The sequence below is a fragment of the Misgurnus anguillicaudatus genome, chromosome 3 (assembly GCF_027580225.2).
Source record: "Misgurnus anguillicaudatus chromosome 3, ASM2758022v2, whole genome shotgun sequence".
In the NCBI taxonomy this organism is placed as follows: Eukaryota; Metazoa; Chordata; class Actinopteri; order Cypriniformes; family Cobitidae; genus Misgurnus; species Misgurnus anguillicaudatus.
Genome location: NC_073339.2, coordinates 19911513 through 19923256, shown reverse-complemented (window position 1 = coordinate 19923256; position 11744 = coordinate 19911513). Strand labels below are relative to the sequence as shown.

Genomic DNA, 11744 nt, shown 5'->3' with positions numbered 1-11744 from the left:
TATATAAACAACAAAGTAAGCTATTGACTTCTGAAAAAAAATCTTTTCTAATATTGTGCCTGCTGTGATTAATTATATTTGTAACATGGATACTGTAAAGAAAAGTGCAAAAGTATTTACAGATGTACTTGGAAGAAAGCCTGCCTCTCACTTGCACTCTCTATTGATAGCAGTGAGAACATCTGGACTCACAGTTTTATTTTACATTGATAAATGAAGTACATCAAAAAGACTTGAGTACATGCATTACACTTAGTAATGTTTGTACAAAATAAATTACAAACGCTCTTGCATTATTAATGGAAATACATATAAACATCTTGTATACCTGTCATAATAAATAAATGCTGATGTCAGGTGCTGTTTAAAAATCACTGGTCTAGGAATGTGTGAGAGTGAACGTTTTCACCATTTATATGGCACGGCTTACCAAAACATCTATTTTTATTTTGAAAGTATAAACCTTTATCAAACAAACTAAGATTACTGTCTGGCATTTATAAAATGTTTAATTCATCTGTACTAAATGAAATTGTTTATAAAATATGTTACTGAACTGTATTTATTTTAACATTTATCTTTTGTAACCGATTTGTTAATTCTCATAAGTGAAAATTAAATATTGCTGTATTTGGACCAAAAATTACACTTCACACCTCATTCCCAAATAAATACCACATGCAGTAAATAGTAATTTTTGCTTCAATCCACAGTAACTATTTACTGGTCTGCTCAATTTAAAGACACATGCCAATATTTTATTTCCCATTCAGAGTTTGTTTTGGAAATGACATTGGTTGAAAGAGAGAGAGACCTCCTTAAATTATTTTGTCCATTCATGAATTTGCAACACATGTCAGAAAGTATTTGCTGCTGGCATCATTTTAGTGATTTTCTATGGTTTCTGAAACAATAATGCTTTTGTTTTAAACTTAAAATGGGATTGTAGGATGTTTTTGATTGCATTGTGGTCACCACCCATTAAAGGTCCCTTACATGGGAAAAACAGAAAATTTAAAATGTTTAACTTAAAGGGATAGTTCGGCCAAAAATGACATTAAACCCATGATCCACTCACCCCAAAGCCGCCCGAGATGCATATGTCCATCATTTTCAGCCGATGACATTTTCAAGTTATTTTAGAAAATGTTTTAGATCTTTCAGTTAATCAAATGTGAAGTTAAGTCCAAAAAATGTACATCCATCCCCCACAAAACAAATCCAAACGGCTCCAAGACGACAAACAAAAGCCCTCTGAAGGGGATCGCACACCGGCCGTACAGCTCAGCGCAGCGCCGCGTCTAGTCGCATCTAGGACAACTTGGAGGTATTGCAAACCGGAAGTGCACATTAAATAGCGCAAGCTTCGTCAGATAGCATCTACTATAAAATGCAAAATATACGTTAGCAGCCAATGTTAATCGTTAATGATTTCGGACAAATATTATGTCATTTAATGTTAAACTATATGTGGCGCGACAGGGATTTGAGCAACTTCCTGAGTCACAGCTGGGCGGCGCGGACAGCCGCCACCTGGCGGCGCCGGTGTGTGTATACTCATAGAAAACAATGTGTTAGATTTTTTTTAGAACGGCGCGGTGCTGCACAGCGTTGAGCTGCGTGGCCAGTGTGCGATCCCCTTGAGGTTAATCTGCACAGTTCTATTGTAGAAACATCCACATTCAAAACTTTATAAACGAAAACAACTCGCATCCAGTAATGCCGCCATCTTAGTCGCGTCCGCATTCAAGATCAGAGCTTTACGCAGCATACGGAGGTTACTCTGCTGCTGCTCTGTGCCCCCGCCCTCCGAATTTGTCATACGTCACTAAGAAAAGTGCGTACACTATGCTAATACTCTCTCTTGAATACAGAGGAGTCTAAGATGGCGGTGCTTCCGGAAGGTACTTATTTTCGTGTATAAAGCCTCAAATATGGATACCTCCACAACAACACCGCACGGATTACCCTCAGAAGACCCCTATTTATCATCCCGGAGCCGCCTGGATCCATTCTGCGAAGGATGGATGCACATTTTCTGGACTTGAAGGTCGTGGACCCCGTAACTTCACATTTAATTAACTGAAAGATCCAAACACTCTCCAAAATATCCGAAAATGTGTTTGTCTGAAAACGATAGACACACGCATCCCGGACGGCTTGGGGGTGAGTGAATCATGGGTTTGGTGTTGTTTTTGGCCGAACTATCCCTTCAAGTTGAAAATGTATAAAGTAAGAAAAAGAAAATCGAGCTGAAACTGTAAACCTGTGTAGAAATGATAGAACGTGAAAAGGATGCAAATATAATGATGTCTTTTCTGCTGGTTCTTGACATTTAGGGGTTGTGCACACAAAAACTTTTAAACTCGACTGGAGGACGCCGAATACCAGCTGTTTTTTCAGTCGAGCGCTTTTTAGTGATACTTGAGCTGTGAGCCGGTTAGTTGTTGTGATACTTGTCCCGCCCCTCCTCCACTGTGATTGGACGGTCGTGTGAGAACTGAAATTGACGAGCGGAGCTTTTCACCCAAAGTTGAATCTCTTTCAACTCTCGACGCTCAGCGCCGAGCGCAGAAAAAACGCAGAGCGCCGGCTTATTTGAAAAACGTAGAGTTTCAATTGGAATCAATTAAAAACATGCACCGGCCGCGGGCGTAAAAGCTTTGGTGTGCACACCCCCTAAGCTCTGAATGTTTTTTTATTGGCATGGATGCTGGTATTAGAGCTGGCTGACAATTCAGACAAAATTGTAAATATTTTTGTTAAAGGGTGATACGCTGATCAAATAAAATGTGTATACATCTCTGTTCTTGGCATTTTAAAATATCTGTATATCAAAAATTCAACACAAAACATTGGCAGTAAGCTGTAAGACAACAGAGATGACAAAACCAGTGCAAAACACATAAGCCTTTACTAAGGGCTGTAAACAGCTTCAGACTGTGAACCAGTGCTCCTGCATTAAACAGACGTGTTTAAGTACTGACCACTTTTTGTTTCGGGTGTACATGGGGCTGGCAAGTGTTTCAGAGGCCCTATCCATTGCATAGTGAGTGCTTTGTACTCATATGGGTGTACAACACAAACAGTATTCAAAGTATGAACTAAGTAGCCATTGGTCCTTGACATCACAGTGTCATGTAGTCATTATTAGTGTGTAGCATAAATCCTGGCAGAAAGTGTTGCAACAAGTTCCTCAATGCAGCTTGCTACCGAACTTCCCCAAGATGCAACATGCCACACATTTCTGTCTAGGGCTTGTGCACGTCCTCATGGCGTAGGATTTTATACAGAACCCAGTAGAAAATGTTGAAAAACAGGAAGGCCAGAGGGAAGCCAGCTCGGGACACAGTGTCGATTTTCTTTGCTCGATCGATGAAGATTTTTCTCATCTCTTCATGACTCTTGCCTGGGGCAACAGTCGGGTCAGAGGGGGTTGTGGCAGCATTGTTAGCAGCTTTGGGCACAGCTCCGTCTTTCCCCACATTGGGTGTGTAGCTCAGCCGGCTCTCCCGCACTTCCTCCTCCTTAACACAGGAAAGGATACAGAAAGAGGAAATTAGGACTCTGGTACTCCTACATGAAGATGACCTTGTGGGCCCCATTCATACAACATGTTGCTTACCTTATAAGAAATGGTTACACTTTATTTTGATAGTCCACTTTAGACAATAACTAACTAATAACTTTAAATAACTACATGTCAACTAACTCTCATTAATTTGCAACTATATGTCAACTAAGGGGTAGGGATAGGGAAGAGGTAAGGGTTAGTGGAATTAGTTGACACACTCTATAAATGGCTGGGTTATTTTTGACCCATAATGGGTAAATATTGGACAGAACACATGCTGGGTCAAAAATGACCCAATGTTGGGTTGTTGTTATGCAACTATTGGGTATAATAACCCAGCAGTCGGGTTAAAATAACCAAGCATTGGGTCCATTTTTAACACGGCACATGTTGGGGAACCATCACAATGAAGTGTTAGTAAATATTAAACAGAGTTTACTAATACTCTAAAGATTGGTAGTTAATAAGTACACTGTAAAACCTAACAGTGTAAGTCACTAAACGAAATTAGTTTATTCAACTTATTGTTTTTTAAAAAGTTAATTTCACTTAATAAAAACTGTGATAGGAACTCAAAAACTGCAAATGATTAACCATAACTTAAACCGAATAGGTACTACATTAAAAATTAACTTAAACTGAATAAGTGCTGAATACCAGAATCACACATTCTCCCTCACTCATTCTTCCGTGACTCTTTATTGTAATACTGTCTCGGTTAAGGTAATTTGTGTAATGTTACCACAAGAGAACGCGACATTGACAGAGCAATATTGCCTCAGACTTCCTCTTTAAAGCATCTTTAAACTTTAAAAACATGTTGTTTGTCGTGACTCTTCATTGCAATACTGTCTCGGTTACAGTAATTTGTGTAATGTTGGACATACGACGAGACACAGAAATAATGCCTCAGACTCATTTTTATAAGCAGATTAATGTGCATTGAGTACAATTCTGTAACGTTAAGTGGAAAATTACTTCATATATCTGTGTGTTTCTTTCTCAGTAAGGATTAATGTTAACTGTCTGCCTGTCTGTCTGTCTGTATGTATGTTCTCAACCAAACAATCATTCAAGACCTTTTAAAAGTAAAATTACCATGTTTATTCATTCATTTATTATGTTGTGAGTACACCACAGCTCTTTAATTGGAAAAATAATTCATATTTATGTGTTTTCTCACTGTTTAGCACAAACTTTTCCCGGGCAAGTTTGAATTTCTCTCAGTGAGTACTGATGGACAGCTCTTCACTCATAAAACCTTTTAAAGGTAATGCTACCACATTTATTATTTATGTTGTGAGTACACCAGAGTTCTTTCAATGGAAAATTTATATTTTCATATTTGTGTGTGGGTGTTTTCTTACTGTTTCGCACAAGCATTTTCCGCGCAAGTTTGAATTTCTCTCAGTAAGGACTGACGGATGGCCATTCACTTATAAAACCTTTTAAAGGTAATGCTACCACATTTATTATGTTGTGAGTATATACTATCTGTAAGTGGAAAAGTAATTCTTATTTGTGTGTTTTCTCACAGGTTAGCAGGAATGCGTCCAGCATAATTTTGGATCTTTACCATTGAGGAGACTGGCTGACTGTTCTCGACCAACCATCATTTACACACAAAAACATTAGAGGTACCACATTTGTTTATTATGTTGTTAGTATATCACAGTTCTGTTAGTGGAACATTTATTCATATTTTTGTGTTTTCTCACAGGTAAGTACGAAGCGTCTTTACCATTGAGGAGGCTGACTGACTTTTATCTACCAACCCTCATTAACACAACAAAAACTAAAGAAATTTTACTACAAGTGAAAATATTTTAGTTTTCTCACTGCTTGGCTTAGACAAATGTGACCATGTGTAATTTGTAAAATACATGGAAAAAGTGTATGTCTTAATGTTTAAATGTTGTTTGAATTAAGGGACAGTACACTGGTTTTGTTTTAAAATATTCCTGTTTGGAGAGTCTATTAAAGTCATAAAGGAATAGTTGATTTATTTCATAAGGAATGTGTAAATCTAATAATAGTTTTAATGTGAATTTGGACTGAACAAAAAACTTTTGTTTTATGTCTAAAACAATGTTTGTAAAATAAATGATTGTTCAATAAACTGTAATAATTTTACTCTTTTCTGTCATTATTTTTTATACTAATGTTTTCTGATCTTATGTGACCTAATTAATTTGAGTTAAATCAACTTAAACCATTTAAGACAATCGGTTTCCTCAAACCATTTGAGTAGCTATATAGATGTGTGAACAAAATAAAATCTATTAAGTGAACTAAAACCATTTGAGTGGTATGAACTTAAGCAAGCTTAATACCTTTGAGTAAAGGTAACTCAAACATTTTTAGTCATATGCACTTATAATTTACGGTTTACAGTACTCATATGAGTTTTAAAACTTAAATGGTTTAAGGCAATCGGTTTCTTCAAACGGTTTAAGTTGAGTTAACTTATCGGGTTTTACAGTGTAGTTGCAAAGTTACTTATAATTAGTAAAATGTCTAAAAAAAGTGGACTATTGAAATAAAGTGTTACCCTTCATTTAAATGTTTCTCCTGATCCTATCAGTCTTTTAAGCTTGAGGGGGTATACTTAATATTTAAAATTATTTTGTAGGAGACAGTGTTGTATGTGTGCAGAAGTCCAGGGATTTTATTGTAATTTAAATGTGCAGGAATAAGAATCTTAAAAATAATATTCTTCAAATTTTAAAGTTACAAGGTTATTTTACAGTTGCCCAGATACCGCCTTTGTACCATTTAAAATACCTATCAGCAGATCAATGTTAATTTATGTTATGTTCACCTAAGAGGAACTTCACACATAATATCATCTTAGCTCTGAGTGTCTCAGATCAACTCAACCTGCCTACCAAAACAAGCACATCCAATAAGTTAAACTGTATTTGATAAGAGCATTCAGTCTGTATCCAAACACAAAGAATTTCCAAGTCTGCTGCATTCAGTCAGGTTTGACTGTGTCAGATGGTGATAATCTGTCCTCATATACCAAGGAACCTCTTTCATTGAGGATTTTCGATTTTGGTGTTTGTTTTTGTTTCTGTGAAAGCAATCGTAGACCCCGTCTCCAGGAGTGATAAGAGCCACTGATCAATTTAATGGTTGATTTGTGTTCTCTCTTTAAACCTGCAAACCCATTTTATTTGGTTTCCTGTTTTGCTGTATTTTTAAGTTATACTTGCTGTGTAAAATCTGACATAGGTTAACAAGTTGGTTTTTAACCACAACCTGAATACAATAAGTACAATTTGTATTAAACATACACTTATGTTTAATATAAAGGTGTTAAATGGGTTCTTCACAACAAATACCACAGAGAACCAGTTTTGGTTCCCGCAAAAAAACTTCTAGTCAAAGGTCCTCGAAACAAAAAAAACATTTTATTTTGATCATTTTGTAGTCTAAAAAGAGACATTTCTCCACTGAAAAGCAGTTTTTTTGTGCAGCACAAAGGTTATGTAAATGTAGAAAGGTTATATGTGGAACCATGCAGAACAACAAGTCACTCTTTGGGATCTTTTATATTTAAAATAGTACTGAAATTCATTAATTAATGCCATTTAGTGGTCTGTGTGCTTTGCTGCCAAAATTAAAATGAACTTCAAACTTCAGTTCTGGTCTACTAATATTAATTAATTGGACAAGCTGTCTGTTTTATGCCCCGTTTCTTGATCTTTGCTGCTTTTGTAACCCAGGTACAAAAGTTTTTTGTGGCCCCAAATTAGAGTTTAGCAAAGAATAACAACAGTAAATTATTTCTGATAAGCAAAATAAATAACAAGTAAATTATCTTAGGTCAAATCATACCTAAAGCATATCAACTACTACACTGAGCTAACGTTGCTGTGTAAAATGAATGCATACAATGTTAACTACAGATCCTTGAATTCTTGCCTGCTGCCAAACCTCTCTTCACAAAGTGGTCCATGTTCACCGTCTCCCTTTATCTTTATGAAACCGATTTTTTATTTTTGACAAGAGATCAGTTATATACACTTACCTAAAGGATTATTAGGAACACCTGTTCAATTTCTCATTAATGCAATTATTTAATCAACCAATCACATGGCAGTTGCTTTAAAGCATTTAGGGGTGTGGTCCTGGTCAAGACAATATTCTGAACTCCAAACAGAATGTCAGAATGGGAAAGAAAGGTGATTTAAGCTATTTTAAGCGTGGCATGGTTGTTGGTGCCAGACGGGCCGGTCTGAGTATTTCACAATCTGCTCAGTTACTAGGATTTTCACGCACAAACATTTCTAGGGTTTACAAAGAATGGTGTGAAAAGGGAAAAACATCCAGTATGCTGGAGTCCTGTGGGCGAAAATGCCTTGTTGATGCTAGAGGTCAGAGGAGAATGGGCCGATTGTTTGAAGCTGATAGAAGAGCAACTTTGACTAAAATAACCACTTGTTACAACCGAGGTATGCAGCAAAGCATTTGTGAAGCGACAACACGCACAACCTTGAGGCGGATGGGCTACAACAGCAGAATAACCCACACATCTCCACTACAAATAGAAAAAAGAGGCTACAATTGCACGAGCTCACCAAAAGTATACAGTTGAAGACTGAAAAAAATGTTGCCTGGTCTGATGAGTCTCCATTTCTGTTGAGACATTCAGATGGTAGAGTCAGAATTTTTGTTACCACTGTCCAGGCTGGTGGTGTAATGGTGTGGGGGATGTTTTCTTGGCACACTTTAGGCCTCTTAGTGCCAATTGGGCATTGTTTAAATGCCACAGCCTACCTAAGCATTGTTTCTGATCATGCCCATCTCTTTATGACCACCATGTACCCATCCTCTGATGGCTACTTCCAGCAGGATAATGCACCATGTCACAAAGCTCGAATCATTTCAAATTGGTTTCTTGAACATGACAATGAGTTCACTGTACTAAAATGGCCCCCACAGTCACCAGATCTCAACCCAATAGAGCATCTTTGGGATGTGGTGGAACGGGAGCTTCGTGCCCTGGATGTGCATCCCACAAATCTCCATCAACTGCAAGATGCTATCCTATCAATATAGGCCAACATTTCTAAAGAATGCTTTCAGCACTTTGTTGAATCAATGCCACGTAGAATTAAGGCAGTTCTGAAGGCGAATGCAATCTCATTCATTTCAATGGACGCTTGGTGATTTCCGGCTACACGAGCGATTTGATGTCCAGCTACTTTATGCGAATGACGAGCGACTTTCTGGAGCGACAACCAATTAGAGTGAAGCAGTGGAATTCACGTTATCTGTCTTTTGTCATTTACTCAGAGGACAGTTAAGGGGGTCGAATACCGGGCAGAAGCTCCAAGACGCATGCATGACAACTCGGAGGTATCGCACACAGGATGTGCACATTCAATAGCGCGAGCTTAGTCAGTCAGAGTCTATTTCCAGATGCAAAATATGCATTAGCATGTTAATCGTTAACAATTTGGGACAAATATGATGTTTTTTAATGATAAACTATGTGAGTGGTGCTCTGTGGTGCAGCAGGGATTTGAGAAGCATCCAGAGTCACAGCAGACAGCCGCCATCAGGCGCTGCCGTTGTGTGTATCAGTGGCATGCACAGACCTCCTCAGGGGCAGGGGCGCAATGGACTAAAAAGGGCATAAAAAATTACTACATCAAATAACAAATGTATTTTTTTGTAAGTGCAATAAGAGATAACGCTTTCCTGCCAATGACGAGTTTTTATTGCAAGCCATATTTCCGCTGTTATCCACTAGGTGTCGCTCTTACCCAACTTATAAAACACTAAGGGCTCTAACATACAACCAGCGCAATGCAGCACAATGTGCAACGCAATTGTCTTTTGCTAGTTTGAACCCGCCGCAATGATCATTTTCACGTTTAGCGCCACATTGTTTAAATAGCAAATGCATTTGCGCCTAATTTTTTGCCCATGGGCATTCTGGTCTGAAAATGAAGTGTGTTCAGGCGCATTGTTGGCGAGTTGCCATTTTGAGGCAACTAAAATAGACTACGCCATTGACCAACTAAAACCTGGTCTAAAGTCAATGGCACAATATGTTTTTTGTTATTTAAAGAGTGCATTAGTAATATGCGCCCATAAACGGATGACAATGCGGGTTTGCTTATCACACATGAATGCTCAGCAGCACAAAAACGCTTTTAAATATAAAAAGATTAAATGATTGAAATGTAAAAGATTATTATTGAGTCTCTTGGACATAAATGAGGACCGATTATGAGAAGTTAGAAGGCGCAAAGAGCTGCTTCACCTGCAGCCTGGTAAGTAAATAAATGCTTTGCTTTAAACAAATGCATCTATTTTTAAATGTTTTTTAAATGCTACCCCACAATTTATTGTATATGATGACTGTACCTGTGGATCCACACATTTGTAAATTCTTTATCTCTTGATTGTTACAAAGAAAGTATTTTTAGAGTACAAACCTTTTCTTGCATATTTGCAAATTATTTTATATGATTGCCATTTGTACATATATTTGTATATATATATATATATATTTTGTATTATTATAATTGTTAGTGGCAGTTTTAAAGCAACACTATGTAGTTTCAATGTAAAAATGACTTACAGCTCCCCCATGTGGTTGAAAAGCGCAACAGTGCCTGATATCAGACACTCTTCTGCAGGCAGGGGAGGGGCGGGGCTGTGTGCTCTACCCTCCACCGCCACTTTCAGAGTGTGCTTGTAGCAGCTAGGAGGCTGCTCAGGTTGCAGCAACAGTACAATTTGTCCAGTTAAAAGTTGTTCTATCACTGAAATAATTTTAGAGACATTATTTAAAGGTAAAAAATGACATAGTGTTGCTTTAAATACACGTATAATAATCATTGTTACAAAGTATTACTGGAGAGGGGCTTGAGTGCCCTTGCACAGCCAACCCTCCCAACCCCAACCCCCCCCCTCCCCCACCCCCCGCGCGCCACTAGTGTGTACATTAAAAATAATGTGTTCTATTTTTAGAAATATGGCGCGCCGCATCTTGCTCCCAGTGTGCGACCCCCTTTACTCTTTGTTTATAGATGTTACTAGGACAACCAGAATTAGAAACGCCTCCTTACGACCTTGTTGAAAGAGACTAGTGAAACACAGAGACAAAGGATTCTCATTAAGCACACATTTAGTGCATACACGAACACATACCTTGCCGGACTTCTTCCTTCTCTTCTTGAAACGCAAGAGTTCCTTGTGTTGCCGTGACACAAAGTTGACTGCGGCGTACTCCAGCAGGGCAGAGACGACAAAGAGTAAACACACAGCCATCCAGATGTCAATAGCCTTCACATAAGATACCTGCGTGATATCGACACATGAACACATTAGTACTCAGATGTCTTAATTAGCCTTTGGCTCTTTCATTCCAGTCTGCACAACAGCCCAGCCACTGTAATATTGAACAGCACAGGGATCGGCCTGATTTAATTTATTCATGAAAGACCACTGTCATTAACACTGAGCCAACCCCACTATAATTCAGAGATATTGCTCTGCAAGGTGAAAAGGCCTGTTTTCTTGAATGCTTAATTATGTTACATAACTCAATGTAGCATTTATGAGCTTTTAAATATGCAACACACACACACACTATATCCGCCTGCTTTTACACACGGGTGATCTTTACACATTCCACTATGGGCTGCATTAATAAATGATAACTAAGAAAGAATGGAGGAAAAGGGATGCATAGCAGTGCTGGTAGAAATTACAATTTAATGCTGATCTTAGTCTATAGTAATCTACACTCATATACATATAAACATTAGTGTGGATGTGAGTAGGGCTTTTACAATAGCCTCTTTCACACAGTAAATCCGGTAAATTACCATGAATTAACCAGAATGAATTTACCAGTAAATACAAAATTGTGCTGCTCACACACGCAGTGACATTTCGTCTTTTTACCAGTAAGACATCATTCACACATCAGTAGCAAAATGCTGGTAAATTCAGTGAGAAAGCAGAAGTAATATTTGCAAGTTGTAAACAATCCACGTCGTCGTTCATATCTACAGTCTGTATTTTATAGTGTTCACGTCTGTGGTAAACGCTGACGGTCGCGAAGTTGCTCGTGACCAAACAACATGCATCAGGCCAGTGGTTCTCAATGTTATTCCTGGAGACCCCCTGCTCTGCACATTTT

At 38.1% G+C, this 11744-nt stretch overlaps 1 protein-coding gene and 1 long non-coding RNA gene across 2 annotated transcripts in view; one reads left to right on the top strand and one right to left on the bottom strand.

The window, feature by feature from the left end:
• Positions 1–2198: 2198 nt before the first annotated feature.
• The window catches only part of glra3 (glycine receptor, alpha 3), a 56892-nt gene continuing 47346 nt past the window's right edge, over positions 2199–11744 (bottom strand). Inside the window, exons 8-9 of the mRNA XM_055205075.2 lie at positions 10748–10897; positions 2199–3527 (exon numbers count right to left, since the gene is read on the bottom strand). Of these exons, the coding sequence (XP_055061050.2) occupies positions 3252–3527; positions 10748–10897 (426 nt within the window). The 3' untranslated portion in view covers positions 2199–3251. The remainder of the gene's footprint in view (positions 3528–10747; positions 10898–11744) is intronic.
• On the top strand, positions 4635–5600 carry LOC129423458 (uncharacterized). The gene is made up of 3 exons (XR_012367562.1): positions 4635–5028; positions 5112–5211; positions 5295–5600. It is a non-coding gene; the product is annotated as an uncharacterized lncRNA (long non-coding RNA).